At 34.6% G+C, this 20492-nt stretch overlaps 1 protein-coding gene across 2 annotated transcripts in view; it reads left to right on the top strand.

Annotated features, from left to right (window-relative positions):
* The window catches only part of LOC120354793, a 137180-nt gene that overhangs the window by 75667 nt on the left and 41021 nt on the right, over nucleotides 1–20492 (top strand). For both annotated transcript variants that reach the window (XM_039442495.1, XM_039442496.1), the window contains exon 2: nucleotides 6183–6358. In XM_039442495.1, coding sequence (XP_039298429.1) covers nucleotides 6183–6358 — 176 coding nt within the window. The remainder of the gene's footprint in view (nucleotides 1–6182; nucleotides 6359–20492) is intronic.

The raw sequence follows: 20492 nt of genomic DNA, 5'->3' as shown, positions 1-20492 counted from the left end.
TTCAGCTCCTCTATTCCAGTCGTCACAATGGAAATATCAGCATCGTCTTTTGCAACAATTGTATTGATATTTGAACTTATAAGCTCTTCAGAAACTGAAAATATAAGCTTCTTCTTGTTTCTTCTGTTGCCTAAAAATTCTTCCTTTGATGTTAAGCATTTTGTGTTCCTATCAAAATCTATGTCATTTGAGGATTTTTTTTGCTGCTCTTCTATTCTGCTCTTCTTGTTTAGTTGTACAGTCTTCTGGATAGCCATCAAATACAACCGTTACATTTTCTCCAAAGTTTTCTACAACATATTTTCGATAAATGTGTATGATATTTCCATAAGTGGAGTCTTGTGGCCAGGGAACATAATGAAGGAGAAATCCTCCATCAATAATCACACATAAATTTGTTTGATCAATTTCTTCTTCCTCTATTACAGCATCTTGAAACACTTTCAGGATAGATGATTTAGTTCCTTTTCTTAGTGAAACATTGTCGAAGAGAGATGGTGGATGTGAAGACAGTTCATATTCAAGATACAATTTCAATTTTTGAGAGCTATCATTGTCTTCATAGCAGCACAACCTATGTCATAGGCTTGGTCACAGTTGACTGACTCATCACTGATGAAACCAGATGATAATGAAACTAGCTCTCCAGATTCCTTATTTAATGGATTGTGTTGTCTGAACCATGTGGTGAACTTATCAATATCAGCTTGGTCTCTGAGTTTTCTTGACTTTCTCAGCTCAACATGTTGTTCACTGTAGGTAATAGAAATGTCTAAGAACTCCTCTAATGCTTCATTAATCTTTATGAAGTATGGTGTCCCAAGAATCCATTTATTCACAGTACTTTCATTCATTCCCCTTCCATGAGTGAGTCCTCCTACAGATTTCATTTGCCTCATCAGACATTGCTCTATGCACATGTCTGTCCATGTTCCTGACCAGTATCTTGTTGTTCTTTTCACAGTAAAATATCCCTTGTTGATGAAAAGATCTAATTCTTTTTCAGAGAGTTTTTCAGTTATTTTGGTCATTTCTTGGGCATAAATATGTGCAGACTTTGCATAAGGCAAGTGGCCTGATGCATGGAAATATGGAAGCATATCTGTTGTGCATTTTAAATGCATAATCCAATCTCCTGTCCTCTCAGCATACACAAAATTAAGAGCTAAATCTATAGTGTGAAAAAGCTGCAGCCACAACTTAGCTGTCCTGCTTGTCTTTTCAATGGTTTTCATACATTCATCCAATTGATTGAGTTTTTCTAATAGCAAGGGGTTCTCTAATGCATGTTTTGTTGACATTTCTCCTGAAATAATTTTTCTACATACTTCATCAACTTCATCAAAACAGTGTTGGATATCAGGAAACTGCTCTCTAGCAATGTTCATTAGAGCTGCTACTGTTAGTGTAAATGCTCGAAGACATCTGTCATAAGCATGCCCATTCATCATATGACTTACTGTAGCTTTTCCATACACTGTGCCCCAGAGATCTTCTAGACCACTTCCATTTTATGCACATTGTCAGTAAGGCATAAAACATTCTTTTTACCAGAAACATTTGTTAATGCTAGTCTATCTTTGAAATGCTCTTGGAGAAGCTTTCCTAAGTGTTTGTCAGAATAAGCAGCATCATCATCAGCTAAAGATTTAAAAATATCCTGAACTTCTTTTATAGTATATTGGCACTCATCATTGTTTTCTATATAGTTACATACTTTGGTAAATGTAGAAGCTAATTTGGTTTGAGGTCTACCTTTTTGTGTTTCAATCGGTTTAGATTTAGTAAATTCTGTGTAGCAATGTTTGTGATAGCGCGCTTCTGCTGCTACTAAGTCTATTGCACTTAGAAGTCGGGCTTTTACATTTTCACCCCATATGTCACTCCTTACGTTGCACTTTTGTAAAAAACTTTCTTTGAACTCGATCGTCGTTACTTCGTGAAATGGTTTTCTATATTGAGTTGGAATTTTAGAGCTGTAATTTGCTGATTTTCCACAAATAAAACAACACAACTTAAAATCAAAATTGTTCTGATGGGTTCTACGAGTAACTCCAGTGGTTGATGTACTGGGTTCATTTTGTTCATCTAGTGTCTTTATAGCTGCTTGAATACTCGAAGGTCTTGTGTATTGTTGCCTACATAACTTGTGTAATTTAATAGTACTCTTTCCTCGTAGTTTTTCATGTAAACTGTCTCTTCTTTTTTTGCTGGCTTCAGAAATAGCATTGATTCCATTCTTTACAACTACAATATTGTCATCTAGTTTGTTACCACAAATTAAACAATTTAAGTCCGATTCATCCATCACTAATTGTTTCAAACTTGTTTGGAGTAACAGGAGCACATCACGCCGAACTGATATTTCTACAAAACTATATTTTTGTGTGTAATCACTCAGAAGGGATCACAAATAAATAAATTCATAATCGAACTGTGTGAAAAAATTGTCACCATCAATGCACTAACTACGAAAAATCTACCACGTGTTTCACTATGAAAAATTTACCACGTGTTTCACTATGAAAAATTACGAAAAATCTACCATGTGCTTCACTACGAAAAATTACGAAAAATCTACCACGTGTTTCACTACGAAAAATTACGAAAAATCTACCACGTGCTTCACTACGAAAAATTACGAAAAATCTACCACGTGCTTCACAACGAAAAATTACGAAAAATCTACCACGTGCTTCACTACGAAAAGTCTACCACGCACGTCCGAACTTGGCAAACTTCCCTCTGAAACTGACATGAGGGATGAGAATGCCACTCATACGAGAATGCAAAGAACGAGTTTCTTTTCTTTATTTAGCAACAAAAACAATATTGAGAGGAGCAACGTTAGCGCCGCACCCCTACTGCCCGGCCCAGCCATAATAATAGATGTCATCTATTTCTATGGGCCCAGCTCACCACTGTATTGTCAAAATGTAGCATACAAAATACTGAGTCTTTTGTATATAATATGGTTATATGTTATATAGTTATGCTATGAGCCTCACTCTGCATTTGTATCTTCAAAAATATCCATATTATGCATTCTATACAACATCTAGTCACAATGGTTCTCTTAAAATCTAACAATATAATTTTATGAACTTAAAGCCACAAAAACAAGCTACTTTTCTATTGAACATAAAAACTATTCTATCAATCTGAACTATGAGTATTGAAGAATAAAATATAACTGAGAATCTCTCGTTTTTCAAATAGACGCATGGCTTGTGCGAGCTTGATGTGAGGGGACCGCGTAGCTCGTAGCGTAAAAGTGTAGCGCGTTGCTATTTCCCCCTCCCAGAGCGACATTTCCGATTTTTTGTAAGCAAGATTTATATCGTTGGATTGAGAAAGAATAGATCTTGAACTTTCATTTAAAGTTTTTTTCGATAAAATTGCTTACAAATAAGTAAATTGGGAAACAAAAATGAGTCTAGTTGAAAAAAGTTCATTTTTTTAGATGTTTTTGTTCATATCAGGATAACTATCATTTTTATCGTGAAAAAGCATAGACCCATTATTGTAGACCATTATATTAGCAACCTTTCTAAAAAAAATTCAACTCTATTCGATGATTGGTTACTGAGATATCGAGCTTCTAGTAAACATCGACATTTTAACTTAAAAAGCGGGTGGGGGGGGGAAGCAAGAGGGGTAGGGTCGGGGACTTTTGTAGGGGAACTTCTCTTATACTAATGTAACATTGGGCAAAGTTTCAGCTTTTCACTAATTAGTTCCGACAAATGCCTATTTTTTGCCTTCATTGACTGGGCTATGAAGGGAAGAGTGAATGTTTGCGTCATATTATCCTCAAAATTAGCTTCTTGAACCTTGAAATGTAAAAATAATCTTCAATTTTATGGATAAACTCTTATCTATTTTGTAGTCATTGGATATTTTAATCAATCCTCTTCTCGTGATTCAGTCAATTTTCAGAGATCAAAGGAAACGAAACTTTTGTTTTTTAATATTGATTGAACATGAACAAGATCGAATTCAGCCAGGCTTCAGTAACTGAAATAAATGATAACAAAATAAATTGGATACATCACAAAATTGAAATGCTTCACACTTGTTTGTTCTGAAAAGGAATATTCATTTGTAGTTTCTATAATATTATTTCTCTACTATTCTAACTAAGTTTCGATAATATAAATCGATTATTGTTCAAATTTATTTTGTTTTCCATGACTAAAAACTATATTAAAATAGCTTTGTTGTATTCTAGATACTGTGTATCTACGTTTCTAACATAGAAACACATTGTCTAGATTCCAACAAAGTTATATTGTTCACTTTCAACACATTTTTTACGACACGTCTAATTTTACCGTAGACTATTTTCTAGTTTGAAATAGCTTAGTCCAAATGAGACTACTATGTTGTAATATTCCATCAAGTTATGATAGAATGAAATTGAAAGAATGCTATATTATTCAAGTTACGAGACAAGTGATTGATTAGACAATCACTAGTCGTGTAAGTTATAATAATATGAATTAAATAGCAGTTTGTAATGAATGGGAATTGAACGCATTTTTTTGTTAAGTTGGAAGGGATCCATTTATAACAATGAAATTATGTGGGATATTCAAACTGCAATTATTATGTAAAAGATGAAGATGGATAGTTCCAAGTGTTCGAATTGCAAGCGAGCGAGAATTTTATATTGTAATGGCTCCCCAGTCTCCCCTTCCATTTTCTTTTTTCTCTCTTCAGAGAGGAAGGGTTGCCCCTCGATAGGTGGTAGAAGAGAAAGTTCCCAGTCATAAAAGGAAGGGATTCAGACAAGAGATAAGGCATATGGAGAAGAAACGAGTGCATAAATATCGAGATTTTTATCTGAACCCTTTTCTCCTGGTCCCTGGTCCCTTCTCGGCAATGAATAATCCTTCCCGGACTAAAAAATCCCCCAACAATTAAATGTCCAAAAGTTAAATAAAACAGGGCGAAAGCATTTAGACCGCTTATCCCCTGAGAAAGCAAAGGAAAGGGAAGAGCCCTTCTTCAGTCATAATTTATACAAGACCGAAGAAATTCATTTAAATTAAGGGACATCCCTTAGGACCAACCGCCACATCGGCCACAAACGACAGTCCGCGAAAGGAATTCCAGTCCAGATGAGCCGCAGACGAAGCTCCACTTAAACTTCAGCATTTGCAAATCTTATCCCACTGCACTCGGAGATGAGTTCAAGTTGGACTCCAACATCCAACATCTAGTTCGTTCACCAGGAAAAGAGGAGAGATGTAGCATGATGTGATTCGAGCCACATATTTAAACAGTAATTATTTAAGATCTCTTGATCTATCACGAACTGCGATGTATACCCTTACACTCAATATTGACATGTGGTCATCATTTCAAATGTAAAAACAACTTGTTTACTTACTGGCTGGAGCACTTTCGAGTTTCATCTTCGAAGTTCAGTAGGATCGTTGAAGATTCAGTATATCTTCAGTAGGCACTACTATCAATAGGCTCTTGAAGATGAACTTCAAATCTTCGGTATTGAGGTGAAAAATTTAAAGCTAAATAAAAATTATCACAATTTCACCAGTTATTCATAGATTTCAATTTTTTCCAACACTTATCCTGCAAATTCAATCATTTTTATTCATAATGTAACAACAAACAATGAAATGAATTAATCATCCAACTACTCATAACTCTACACCATGTCTTACGACACTATAGTCTTGTAGTAGTATAGTCAGTGATTTTTATTTTGTAATACAAAGTATAATTTTGTAATAGTTATACATTTTTTCAGCAGACCTCCGATAGTTAATTTGCAATTACTGTTATACAAATAACTATCTATTGTACTACAGTATTCCAATATTCACAATGGCTGTTACTATTTCTGTATACTTTCTCTCCTAGTTAATGATCGTAAACTTGATACTGTCATAAATGTTACATCCAACTTGCAAGTCTCAAGTATTTCTAGTGTCATTGTATTTATTTTCTTAGTCATTGATATAGCTATTGAATCTCTTAATGAATGAACACGACTTAATATTTTCAGAACCACTAATTTATTAGAACAATTTGAGATACTAGTTTCGGTTGTTACACTAGTAGCAAGACCCTCACACAATAACTCATGGTTGATCTCTTAAAGCACTGTTATTTATTTATTTATTTATTATTCGATATTTCTTCTTTTGTTTCAGTTGCTCAGACCAACTCGATCATTGGATGCCGAAATGGAGGTAAACAGCATATTAGTAAATGTAGATTCTAGCAAGTTGGCTCTGGTGTGTGATAGTCACATTGTGATCCTCAACATCCCGGAAAGGAGTGGTCCAGGCTGCTATTTCCTATCAGGAATGGACAACATTCTATGCAAGTAAGTGGAAATTCAAATGAACAAGTTTCCTCTCTTTATTTATTTATTATTCTACTTAATTGTTTAGAGATTGTCAGGTTGGTTTAAGGGTGAGCATATCTGACTAGCTACAGGGTTCGATTCCCGGGCTGGCGGATAATTCTTGGATAGTCATCGAATTCCCATTTAGCTGTTAACAATATTGTCAATATTTGCTGTTGTCAATATGTGCGGTAGCAGAATTCTTCGGGGTGGTTTACAGAATTCATAGAAGTAAAAATAGTAAAACTTCAACTTTTAATTTACGTAACTTTGAATTTTCGATTAATAATAATTATTTATCGATTAGAATTTGCAATTTCTCATCAGTTTCCATCTGTTATTTGTTTTATTTCAATAAGTTTTACTAAATTGCCAAGGTTTTGGATACTTCAGTTTATATTTTATCATGTCTATATTTTCTTTATATTCCTTGGTATAAGGAATCCTTCCTTCAATATAATCGTCAACTTAACGGGATCTTCAGCCCTGAAGTTTCAATCGTTATGGAGAATTTCAATACTAAATCATTCTACATAATATTCAAAATGGCATTAACTAATTCTTGGGACCAAATTAATCCCTATAGTCAGATTCACGTTAAGTCAGTATCTAATCAACATTGGTTTGCAAACCAATGTTTGTCATAGACAAACAACTAGTTTTATCCATTTCCAACTCCGCACCGTTGCCGAATTGTTTGTAGAGTTATTATGAACTTCCAAAAAATTCAATCTCAATATTTTTGCAATGTATTATTAAATCATGAAAAATATAGTCTCTTGGCGAATAATAGCTATTTGTATATCTAGAGTGTAAAATACATCCTTTTCTCCCTGAGGGGAAATTTTGAATCCAGTTCAAACAATTGTTGCAACAATTTCCCTGAGAGACAAAAATCATTTTTCACTCATGATTTACCCAACATTTTTCCTCCACCTACATTTATAAAAACTGCAAATCAAATAATTTTAATAGCTCATGTTATTGGTGACAATGTTTTCTTTTACAATATAACCTAAAATTCGAAAAGTAAAAACCGGTCGTCTGACTGGCACTGTCGATTGCGCTATTTATCGGCAAAAGTTGTAACAATTATCAGCTTGAAAAACTATGGCCGACTCCAGTTCGCGCTTTTCAGATTTGAATCACAAATGAAAAATATCTGTTGGCTGGTATTTGAATAGAATAAAATATTTTAAAATATGTATTCATTTTTATCGTCCACTAATATTAAGTATGTAATATTATACAAACATATATTTCATGAGTTGATAAAATTTCTGGTTGAGGTATTTGAATTCATTTGGCTCAATGACAGGCATTATTATGTTTCCTCATCTGAGCCTCGACCTTCCAACCTATTTGTAATGTAAGTTTTTAAAATAGAGTTGCTTCCCATATTATTTGAGAGCGTGTAACAGAGCTCGAGCTTGTCAAGTTCCTAGGTAGAACTAACCAATAGTTGCGCATGCTCGGTTAACGTTATTGTTTGTAACGTTTGTTAATAGTTATGATCTTTGTGTTAGCATATAAAATTATCATAATTAATTATAAAATGAACAAAATTATAAAAATATTTTAATAATAGGTACCAGCTTATTAGAATTTAGAAGAAGAAAGAAGCCGAATTCCCAACCAAGCCTTTCACCTTCCAAAACATTGACAGATATAACCTTTCTTGTAATAAAACTAACATAAGTGCAATAAACATAACTATCGTCAATATATTATATAAACATAATTTATTATTAGGCTACCCAGCAATCCCTTGGTCAGAATATTTTATTTAGTTTTGTCATCCGATCAGCTGGATTAAACGTTTAGCACTTGTAAGATTAGGTTGTAGCGAAGTCAACAATACGACAAGCGCGCGGTCATCCTTCGAACATATTTCGAGCGTCTGCGAACCCTTGCGTAGCATCTTGCGTAACGTTCATGATCGGAGCGTGTGCGGAGCGTGTTCAAGGCGCGCCATCTGTACGCACCTTGAGGGACTACCTCGTGATATGTCAACAAAACACTCTTCTTCAGGTCTTTGATTGAAAATTACATGATAATCTTCACTCAGAAATGGAGCTTGCCATTTAAAATCCATTGAAAATTCAGTTATAAATCTTTAGCTAAACTTTCATCGTATCCATGTCTCTAGCAGAGATAAGACATTTTTACATATTTGATGATAACTCATTGTTAATATCAATCAGATGCTGACTTGTAACGTGAATCTCTCCATAGGAAACCGCAATCCCGCTTCAAGACAGTGGACATTGCGTCGGTGTCATAATATAAAGGCCTGGATTCCTAGATCTCGCTGACGTGATCTAGGAATCCAGCCCTTTATAAATGGGAGGAAGATGTTGCCAGTTTAATTCATGAGGTCTGAGCTCTCTCACTTCTATCTCTCACCCCCTCTCTTTCTCTCTCATAGACTCTTTCCTGTTTCTAATCGTTGATGCCGAGAAAGAAAGAGTTACGGCGAGATGCGTTAAACAAGCGGAAAAGTCTTATCTGGTCTACTCGCATGAATTGTCGCCTCTTGCCGAAAAGGTGCTGATTCTTTTATTTATTCATCTTCACATCTTGTTCTAAAGTAGATGAATAGTCGTCCCCGATAAGAAAACCTCCTCCTTTGCAGTATTTTTTCAACAATGGATGTTTATTATCTCCACTTCACTGATTCATTCTTATCATCACTCCTTCCATACCCCATCTTCTCAAATCTACTTCACTTTCTTCCATATTCCACTGGTCATACTTTACTTGTTAAAATTCGAACTTTACTCCTTTTTCACAATTCCCACTATTCCCATCATATTACATATTTATTGGTAATCTTATACATAGCAAGAATCATCGGTAGCATGGCACTTTCTACGATGGCGTTTCCCACGAACCAAAATTCATTCGTGGCGTTTCCTACGAAGAACTACTACTGCTAACAGATACTTCAAGACACAAGTAACCGTAACAGATTCAAGTTGAGAACAGGTATCAGTTCCTCGTTGGAAACGCCACGATAAATAGGTTCGTAGGAAACGCCACCGTAGGAAGTGCCATGTAACCAAATTATCTGCGATGTAGCTCTTTCAAAGTCTCTTAAGAGTTAGGAGTAGTAAATATGAATAAAAGAGAAAATTTCCCGTCAAATTTTATTATTCACGATTGTATCATAGAGCCTATAGTCTCATAAGGAGTGGAAAGTTGGCCCTTGAAATCACAATATGTGAGTAGAGTTGCAGCTGCAGGGCAGCTGCAATAGAATGTCATAGAATCAGGTCTATCTCAATGCTTAATGTAGGCTGGAAGAACATTTAGAGGTGGGATAAGAAGCGACCGGATCAGGGAGGAAATTGGAATGAAAGATATAAAAGAAGTTATAGATAAGAAAAAAATTAGGATGGTGGGGTCGTCTAAAGAGGATGGATGATGAAAGAAACGTTAAGCAGTATGCGAATATGGTTGTGGGTGGTAGGAGGAAGAGAGGACGTCCCAGGTACTCGTATGATGATAACATAAGAAGATTGGGAGAGGAGAGAGGAAAGACGGTGGGGCAGATGCGGAGGCTGGCTGTGGATCGGGACAACTGGAGGCGGTGGTCCGAGGCTACCCCGACGCTGTGAGGCACAACGGGACAGAGATAAAGAAGAAAACTAAAGTATTTTGTACAATGTCGAATATTACCGATTGGTAAACTTATACCATGATAAAAATTAACTATTGGTAGTATGTACCATTCAGCTCTCTTCAAAGTCTCTCGTGAGTTAGGAGTAGTGGAATATGAATGCAAGTGAACATTTACCATCAAATTGTATTATCTATAATATCATGTATTTAAAGAAATAAGAGTAAATTCATTAATTTAGAGAAAACACATAATCAAGTCAGTTATTATTAATCAACGATATCTTGAATTGATTACAAATTAAGGTTTTCTGAATATCATTCAAATATACAACAATATTGAATATTCAATTACAAAAGAAATTGAACGTTCAATATCATACTCATAATCCCTTTTATTAAATTTGAAATGTTGGCTAACTAACTCGCCATTGATCCACGCAGAACAACGTCCAACGTCTTTATTGAATTCCATGATATTATATACTCGATTACTGGAGAAATTGCACGTTATTTACCTTGTGAAACTAATATGCCCGACTTCTTTCGATAAAATATTTTCGTCGACTTTGTCTAAACGACTTAATTAGGCGGATAAGGAGGGCTTGCCCTGACTTGCAGTTTACATTTATTAGCCGTTTAGTTGCGCTTGTAGCCGGTTGGCGCGTTATGGCAGTTTGAAAGAGCGTATAATATATCAATTATTGCGGCGGTGGATCGATGGAGGGCGCGAGCCACGCCGTTAGTGTAGAATTAATCGGCCGAACAAACGCTATAAAATCCAGGTGCCTCTAAGGAAGCCGCTTTATTGGATCGCTGTATCATGTAAATTAATCCGAGACCTTCCTTCGCTTGTCATTAGGGCCTTTTTTGTCCCTTTGCTCCCGTATAATGATCCGAACACAAGTTCGGACCGTAACACACAGTTTTATAGCTTTCTGCTGTAATCTTCTGCCCGGGGCAAAGTTTGCCTCTAAATCATGCGCGCCAAACCAAACTTTCTTCTTCACTCGCCTCACAGGAACCGCCACCTGTCTTCGAGTAATTATACCGCCACCTCCATACTCCATATATACCGCCTCCGTCCTGCAAGTGACATAACCGATCGTCCACATAACTTCATCTACAAATTCTAATCGCACATGATCAAAATTTGAAAATAACATTTTTAAAACATGTAAGTACTGTTGTAAAGTGAAAGTTTGACAATGCCTTAGATCGACCATCAGTCGATCAAGACTTTGAAAACGAGGAGAATAAACTATGGAACGTTGAATACTAATAACTTTTTTTAATAACGTTCATTCGTAACTTATATTATGATAATGTGAATGCATCTGATAGTCTTTTTTCAGTTGTCTTTTTTCGTTAGAGCTTCTCTTGAATAGAAATTGAAGTAAAAATCCAAGTACACTTTTTTAAAATTGTTACTCACAACATGTTTCGGCTATGATGCCATTATCAAGACTTGATAATGACATCATAGCCGAAACATTTTGTGAGTAAACAATTTTTAAAAAATGTACTTAGATTTGTATTATTTATTTATTTCCAGTCATATCAGCTATATCAGATCTATTAATCAGCATACTGAAGATAGTACATTATGTTGATTCGTAGTAAATCAATCTTGTCATATGAACATTATGATACTTCCATTAAATAAATGGGTTTTTGTCTTCCAAATTCTTTGAATCTATCCAAATCTCTTCCATGTTTGAAAAGTAATTGCAGCATTTTAGGCAGCATTTTTACATTTTTGTATTTTGTTTTTGGCAAATAAAATTCATTCATTCATTCATTCATTTGAAAAATTGATCGACATGGGACATCCTTTTTCAGGTCTTCTTCAAGATTGCACAATGTTGAATGTTAAGAAAAATATTTATATATTCATTTCCTATTTCAATTCAATTCAAAAAAATAATTTATTCCGCACAACATAATATTATTACAAAACATTGTACCATCTAACAATACAAAAAAAAAATACTAATGAAAATTATATGTTTTGCTTCAGATGACAAAAACATAAAGCGAAATAAATATGAGCACACCTAGGCATAAGCCCTATTGGAGTGCACTTCTCTTAAAATAAAATAAATTTAAAGACTAGAGTAGTAGGATCGCTACGCTCTACACAAGAAATAAACTTTATTTATGTGAAAATTAATAATTATAAATTTATCAGTGCTACGGTCTTCATAATGCGTATTATACAGGTAATCTATTATAACAATTGTAATGTTATTGAATGAATTTCCATTGATTTTCATGGAAAAAATTAAGTTAAATAAAAAAATAATGTAGTAAAATAAATAAAATTATTCAAAAATGTTCTCAGTGGACAGCGAAGTAAATTATGAGAACAGAAAGACAGGGAAAAAACCACTTAAGAATAAGATTATACTGCCTAATATTACTAATGTACAATCCTCAAAAAAGATTCACAGTCATTCAATGTGAACAGATAGAACTTCAAATTTTTAAGAAATATATTGAATGGGACTGAGGTATTAAATTTTCTTGAAATCAAATTAAACATTCTAGGTGCATTGAAAGAAAATGAATGTTGAAAAATTGTTAAATTAGATTGGGGAACTTGAACTAAAACCCGTCTGAAGTCATATCTGATATCCCGAGTAAGATTTGAAATAAATGTAAGATATAGATATAATAAGAGTAAAATTTAAAATAAATGTATCGTTAACACATGACTAAATCCGATTTTCTCAAAACTTTTTATCAATATTCAATCATAGGACTCACTGATTGAGTTATCAGTCTACTATTTCGAATGATTATGTATCACAAAACTTCTTTTCTCGCTTGGATTTTCATGGTGAGTGGAATGTGTAGTGATATCATTAATTTCTTCCAACGTTTCCAGTTGTCTCCAATTGTTAATGGTTAATAATCTGATGTAGTTTAAAATGTTCAGCGATATCATAAATTTCTTCTAAGATTCATATTTTTTAAATTTTAATTATAAATTAGGTTTAGTTTTTAATTATTATTATTAAACGAAAATCCCAATTAAATGCTGTAAATCACCCCGAAGACTAGATTTAGTTTTTAATTTAGAATTTCTAGGTTCAAATTTTTAGCGATATCATCTTCTAAGGTTTTTATTTTCTCCAAGTTTGGTTGGTTAATGATATGATGTAGTATAAACTTTCAGTTCGATAGTTCTTATAAAACACATGAGAGATCTTGATATCATGTGTTTTTAATGGATTTATTCATAATTTATTCGATTCTCATGAGCATCCACGTACCCTTAATATTACTATAGTATGAAGAAAGACTGTAGGCTGAAGATTGAGCACAAAAGCGTCCGGAATTCACTATGATGTAAGGACGCTTGTAAAAGTTAAAATTGTCTCTGCATCAGATATCATCAAGTTTATCAACCGGCCGTAGTGTATAAAACAGACTGTGCTGAGGACAGGCATTAATGTGGCCTTGGCGTGATTAGGTAAGGGTATCGATGGTGTGCTGTGCGACCGTTCTCTATCAGGGCGTGTACTTGAAAAAAAGCGTCGACGGGCGAACAGTCAACCGACAGCTCGTAAATAAATTGGCGTTTTTTGCGGCTCGAAGGACAATAATTTAGGCGGGTGGCCAAAAGAATCGCCAATAAAGGTTAATAATTCGCGGTGCTTGACACACGCACGGTTAGGCGAAGATAAGGCATGTGTGCGTAGGTCTTTTTCATTAGAGGGGCACCGAATATATCGTCGTACGATTTTCCACCGGTCATAGGAAAAATTGTGTTTGTTTAATAACACACCCTTCTCGGGCGTCAGACGCGTCAGCTGGTCAGCGTTACGGTTGATAAAATTGAACGCTTATCCGAGTGCTAACGCCTCCGTGCACTGCCAGCGCCAACCGGTACCAGCGCCACCTAAAATCGAATGCCAGTCAGTCGTTCGATCCTATTCATTTGTTCGTCCCGATGTCACATAACCCTTCCTTCTCCCTCTCCAATTATTTGCGCAACCAAAACCTATTCTATTGGAAAACAGCTCTTGAATCGTTATGAACTCCCACCAAGTCATTATTTTGTATTATTGAAACTCAGGATGAAAAAATTACTTGTGGTGAATGAACGATTAGATTTTCTAAGGAAAGTACTTATTCTTATGAACCGCTTCTTTCCCCACTCCTCCTCCTTTTTCTTTCCTTTCTCGAATTCTTGTTCCGGTTGATAAACCATTTTCAATCTCCAGTGATCTTCATGGCTTATTCAAAAAAAAAATGTAGTTTTGACTAATTGTCAAATTATTACTCTTGATATTTTGGTTTAATTTGTATATCGTCTACAACATTTTACCTCTCTTCTGTAAGCTATTTTGTATAAGACAGTATATATTGTAATCTACATAAATAAAGTACTCAATCAATCAATCAATCAATCTTTCACACCAAATCAATAGACCTTGTACATGATTGACTAGATAAATTAATCAGTTCATATTTTCATTTTTTTCAACGACTTGAAAATTATTATTCTTCACTAAGATATCACTTCCATCTCTCCGTTATTGGTGGCGTCAATGATGTGCATCCGACAGACTGGCATGAGTGAAGAGTAGTTCATGTGTAGTTAAAATTTTTTAAATCGTTATTCTCGAATAGAAAATAGTCGAGATATGAAATAGAATAACTTGACCAACCTGCAGCTGCAGTGGAAAGGTGCGGCGATTATCTGACGCCATCTTCGGTGCGGAAAAGCGTTTACACGACGCGTAGATTGGAGTTTTTCATCAGACCTGGATGGATGCCGCCTTTGATTTGCGGAGCGATTAAATTTTTGAGGGCGGTGGCGGTGTTATGTGCCAAGAACAATCCACTTCAGGTGGGTTAGCTTCTGTTCTGACATGCGAACAAATTGAATTTCAACTTTTACGCGGCGCGCAAAATTCGACGCAATCGTTTCTTTGCCAGTGGCGAAATCGGAGCGTTTTCCGAAAAACGACATTTCAATGAATTCATTCGTTTGACTTTTATCGGCGGTCACCAGATTTTTAACCTCTAGAATTAATTTCGATCCTGCATGTTGTAAGCCGCCGGCCAAACTCCACCCTTTTTATCAATAGATTTCGGCACTGAAACAAACGAAAAATTCCAATTCGCCAACAAAGCCAGATGATTCTTTTTAGTTTTTGACCAGCTCAATTCCCATCAATGGCACTGTTGAAAAAGTGGAAAATAATAAAACAACAGAGCTTTGCCAAACCTGTGTGTCAAATATAACCTTTATGTATCGCATAGACTTCTAATTGTTTATTGCAATTTTGTCAACTGCGGGCCTGTTCCATAAAACTTGGGATTTCAAACAATTCAAAAACAGCTGAATCCACTGTTAATATGGGGCATTTAAACAGGATCAATTTTACTGTTGATTTCTACTACTCTACTGATTATAAGGTTTTTGATACTAAGAACTGTGATCTCTTTCAAGTTGAAGTTTGAGTTTTAAGTTAACAAATTCTACGAAAACAACTGATCTTACTGCCCATCCGAATTATGTAATAAGAGTCAAAGTAAGTAATTTTCGGTGATTCACCTCTATTACGCTTTAACTTTACTGTGGACAGAACTTTTATCAAAGACAATATGACAAACCAGCTTTTTAAAAATAGTTGATTATTCTACTGTAATTTTCCATGATCTCATTAAACTGTATTATCTAACTATGACAATTTGTATAAAGTTGAAAAATTCAAGCAGCAGTGCTTTACATACAGTATTATATCTGTATCGAAATTGTGATACTCTTTCTCTCCAAATCTGGAAATACTGTAAAATATAATACAATATTGAACCTGACAGAGAGGGGAAGGAACATTAGATACAATAATACCTTACCTAACCTGTATTTGGTTATCTTATGTCTTTCCTATGCATTATCTTGAATCATACATGAACTCATCATTGCGACAGTTTGGACCCATTTAATGAAGTTAGGAAGTAAGCTGTTTGAAATAAATCCGATTGAAATTTTCTATAATATTCAGTTTATTGTGTTTTTTTTAGAAGTGAAATCTTTGGAGAAATTATAATAACAATTATTACATAACCTACATTTGGAGGATTCATCAAATCAGGTAGAGAAGAAGTTATGAACTCCATCTGTTTTTTCTTGTTTCCTATTGTATTTTATTGATTCCATAGATAAATAAATATCGACTTTTGAGAAAATTCTATGTATTAGATCCTACAATTAAATATTACTTGACAGGGAAAACTATCTCGTTTCTTGCCGTTGTCTCAACACAATTTTTCAATTCATTCACTCTCGACATCATTTTTGAAGTTGAGTTGCTGCTATCAAGAAGTTCAACTATCAACATTCAACTGTCTCGTTTCTTCTGGTTGTCTCATTACAAGTTTTTTCAATTCATTCCCGCTCAACTCCTATGAACTCATTCAAACCATTGGTTATAAAAATTTACGTTATTGTAACACGAATAATTTTGGCAATAAATGGCCTGGCTTTCAAACGATTGTAAGAATGCATATAGAAAGTGGTAAACGTTTGAGCTTTTCGATGGTTCGACCGTTGCGTTGCAATGCAGTGCTAACCTACCAGTACGCTAACCCCCGAATTTAAATGACAATAGCTGGCGGCGCGCCTAATTCCGGCGCTCTTGCGTCTAACGACAGCAGTCTTCGCAACTTTGTAATCCTTTGGCGCGGAAAACACGTATAAAACTATATTCCCGAGTCTCTGATAATTGCACAGTCGGATTACTTGAATTGTTCCGCCGCTTCTTTTGGTAAACGCTCTTTCGCGCGTCGTAAATAATTTCGGCGCGAAAATTGCCGACAGGATGCGAGTAGGGTGCCGATTCGCTCCCTCACCACCCCCTTCCCGCAACCACCACCATCTTGCTCTCAAGCGTATTCCTGAGGTGAAAAATTGTATTTCTATACCTGTGTTCCCTTACCTTCTTGTACATTAGGCTTCTAAAGACCATTTCACTCACTACTGATACTAGTGTTAGCTCAAATATGTTGTAGTATAATCAAATTAACACTCAGGCACTGTACTTTTTTATACGTTATATTCTATTTTTTATGAAGTAATAACATATTAAAAGATATTTGATTCCATTTTTATTCCAATAAAAGTGGTATCTATAGAACTAAGTGAATATTGTGGGATATTCTTATGGGTGACATTCAATTCATATCCTGTATTTCAGTTCATGCTGATCAGATTTTTTGTCAGTCCTCTTGGTTTTTGTGTTTATTATCTAAATTTATCAAAATATTCGAAAAATACTAACATATTGCCATTTAAATGCAAAAACCTAACCTCCCTAACCTACCCTTTTACCTTTGAAACATAACTCAGAATAACCTTTTAGGCAGGATAAACTGAAATCCAAACTGACACCCTTCCATTCTTATTTTATCATTTTAATTATTATCATCCCTTCGAGTTGGTGTAGTGCTAGTGAAGTGATAAAAGTATATTAAATAAAAGTGTAATGAAAGAATTTGAAGTAGTGAAATTATAGATTAGAACTGTAGGCTTCACTGGAAGACTTTAGCAATAAAAATTTATATTTCAGACTAATAAATGAGAGAACAAAATTAATGGTTAGTCCTAGTGACTAGTTTTAATAGAAATAATAAAAAACATTCTTATTTATTGCACAAAACGCTGTAATTATATTATCTCTTTTCTATTTAGGGCTACTTGTAATAATATAAATAGAAATACAAAAATCTCTGTACACTTTTTTGAATTATTTTATCACAACATGAATGTTAAAATGGCATGAATGTTGAAACATGTTGCGATAAAATAATTTAAAAAAGGGTACTGATATTTGTATTTCTATTCACTGTAATTATAATATAATTATGAACATAGAAGAAAAAATAAGCTGAGCCTGTACCAAATTTTAATAAATGTTAATGTTGTCCAAAGTATTGTAAGGTTATGAAATGATACGATACTGTTTTGCCACTTAATTTTCGATCCAGGAATTTCAATTTTCAAGGTTGACGTGAGAAATATTGCACTTATTTGAAAAATCTAAAGACACAAACCTACTATTCAATATTACACGTTTTTTTACTCCACTATATTCTTCCTATTTTATATTTACCATTATTTCCACTATATTCTATTTTATTCTTTCTATATGTTTCTTAAAATCTACAAAAGTGTCTACAATTGAATTGAATAATGTCCTTTATAAGGTTAGAGTTAGGACTTTGGGTCCTCTCTGCCACACAACCCTCAATAATAAACCTACAACATACAATAATTGAATTGAAAGTTGCAATCTGCGATCAGCTGACACATTGGCAGGTAGCGTGCTACAATAGTTGGATATATTATCTAGTGGATGCCTTGACACAGAAGTATGAGTGATGCTTTGCTCTGGTGCAGGGGTGGAGTGGGGGTGTTTAATGAGGCCGTGCATTAGTGGCGAAATCCCGCACGTCTTCAGCTGTGCAGCTCGCATCTTGACAACATGCACCGCTAGTCGTTTCCAAGTCCATTAAAATCCCAGTCTGTACGCGGCGGCGACAATAAAGCCAAGTCGCAGAGTTAGGCAAGTTTTAACGCATCTAATACGCTTCCATTATTTACAGCCTGTTTTACTTTACATTTCATTATTAAAGCGAGGTCCCCAAAGTGGCGTATGACATGTATCGTTATTCTATATTACTCCGTGCATTACTCCCGCTCCCCAAGGTACTGTGCCTTTCTTCGCAAATGTATTCCGTCTCTACGACTGTTTGCAGTCTTGTCTAAGACGACTGTCAATATCCTTTCATTAAAACTTGGACTACCTATCATATTTCACACCCTCAGCTACGTCTCGAAATGAGCCTCAGCTCAGCGCCGTACCTCCAGCGTAATTCACATGTCGTCTTTGTATCACCATCCACATCTCAACTTCTAAATCAGATCAACAGTCCCTCCTTTTTACTTTCCTTGCCCTATTACCATAGGTAAGGAAAGTATTGCTTTCCAAAAAAAATTAAGGTACCCTAATTTCAAGTTTTCTATACGTTTCAAGGTCCCCTGAGTCCAAAAACATGATTTTTGGGTGTTGGTCTTGTTGTATGTATGTGTGTATGTCTGTGAACACGATAACTACATTCCTAATCAACCGATTGACTTGAAATTTTAACCTCAAGGTCCTTATACCATGAGGATCCGACAATAAGAAATTCAATTCAAAATGGCGGATAAAAAACCATGTTTTTCACGGTTTTATCGAAAACGGCTCTAACGATTTTCTTCAAATTTATACCATGGATAGCTATTTATAAGTCCTATCAACTGACATGAGTCTCATTTCTGGGAAAATTGCAGGAGTTCCGTAATATTCTTGAGAAAAATGGCGGATAATTACTAAAAAACCATGTTTTTCACGATTTTCTCAAAAATGACTTGACCGATTTTTTTTTAATTCATACCCTGTATAGTTATTTATCAGCTTTATCAACTGGCATAAGTCTCCTTTCTGGAGATTATCTCTAAACTATTGGGGGGTCCACCCCATCCTTTTTAACCTCCTTCTCGTGCATGAGATAGGTAGGTAGAGCAGTTCATAAAAAGAACACATAGTCGAGATATTTCATCTGTAGAACAGCTGTTTTGACGAAAACAGCTTTTAAAAAAATCATCGAATTTCACAATTTATACAAAGCAAAAATTACTCTGAAAACAATTATATATACATATTATACAGTAGTCTGACCGTAGTTTCAAATATTTTGCCGCCAATATCGTCATTATGTTATTCACCTAAATCATTCTCCACTTTAAGAATAAGGATTACAGTTCAATGAGCAAGGAAATTTGTGTGAGTGTACCACACCAGATTTTTTCAAAAAACTTTGTTCATCCTATTCCAAGTTACGTATTTCTTAGTAATTATTGTATTTCTCAGTTATAGTGAACTATGGTAAGGTTTGACTTCCTCCAGCAATCAACTGTCCCCCATTTTGTAAAATTTAACTTTGTTAATTTTATTGAAAGTTACGTATTTCTTAGTTATTATTGTATTTCTTAGTCATATTGAAGTATGGTAAGGTTTGACTCCCTCCAGTAATCCATACGTTTTATCTAGGCTACTATTATAACTCCAACATAAGAATGTGTTTTCTTTTAATTTGTATAGTGGAATTCTTTTATAGAATATTTTATAGATTACTCTTCTATATTCCATGAAGTATTATATTATATTCTATATAGTGTAATAGTGACGTAAGAATGTGTTTTATTTTTATATGTATAGTGTGATTCAATTCAATTCAATTCAGTTTATTTCCAAAAAACATAATACACGAATAAGAAATACAATATACAACATATTTTGGAATTCCCCTACTAGACTATCCATCTGTGTGTAGGGGGATTCTGTTATGCATTAGTATTTGTAATCCTATGTATATTATTGGGTATAAAATTAAATTTTATAGTTCCTATCCTTCTTGTATTGTTGTGGTA

The sequence above is a fragment of the Nilaparvata lugens genome, chromosome X (genome assembly GCF_014356525.2).
Source record: "Nilaparvata lugens isolate BPH chromosome X, ASM1435652v1, whole genome shotgun sequence".
Taxonomy (NCBI): Eukaryota; Metazoa; Arthropoda; class Insecta; order Hemiptera; family Delphacidae; genus Nilaparvata; species Nilaparvata lugens.
This window is presented reverse-complemented; position numbering and strand designations above follow the sequence as displayed.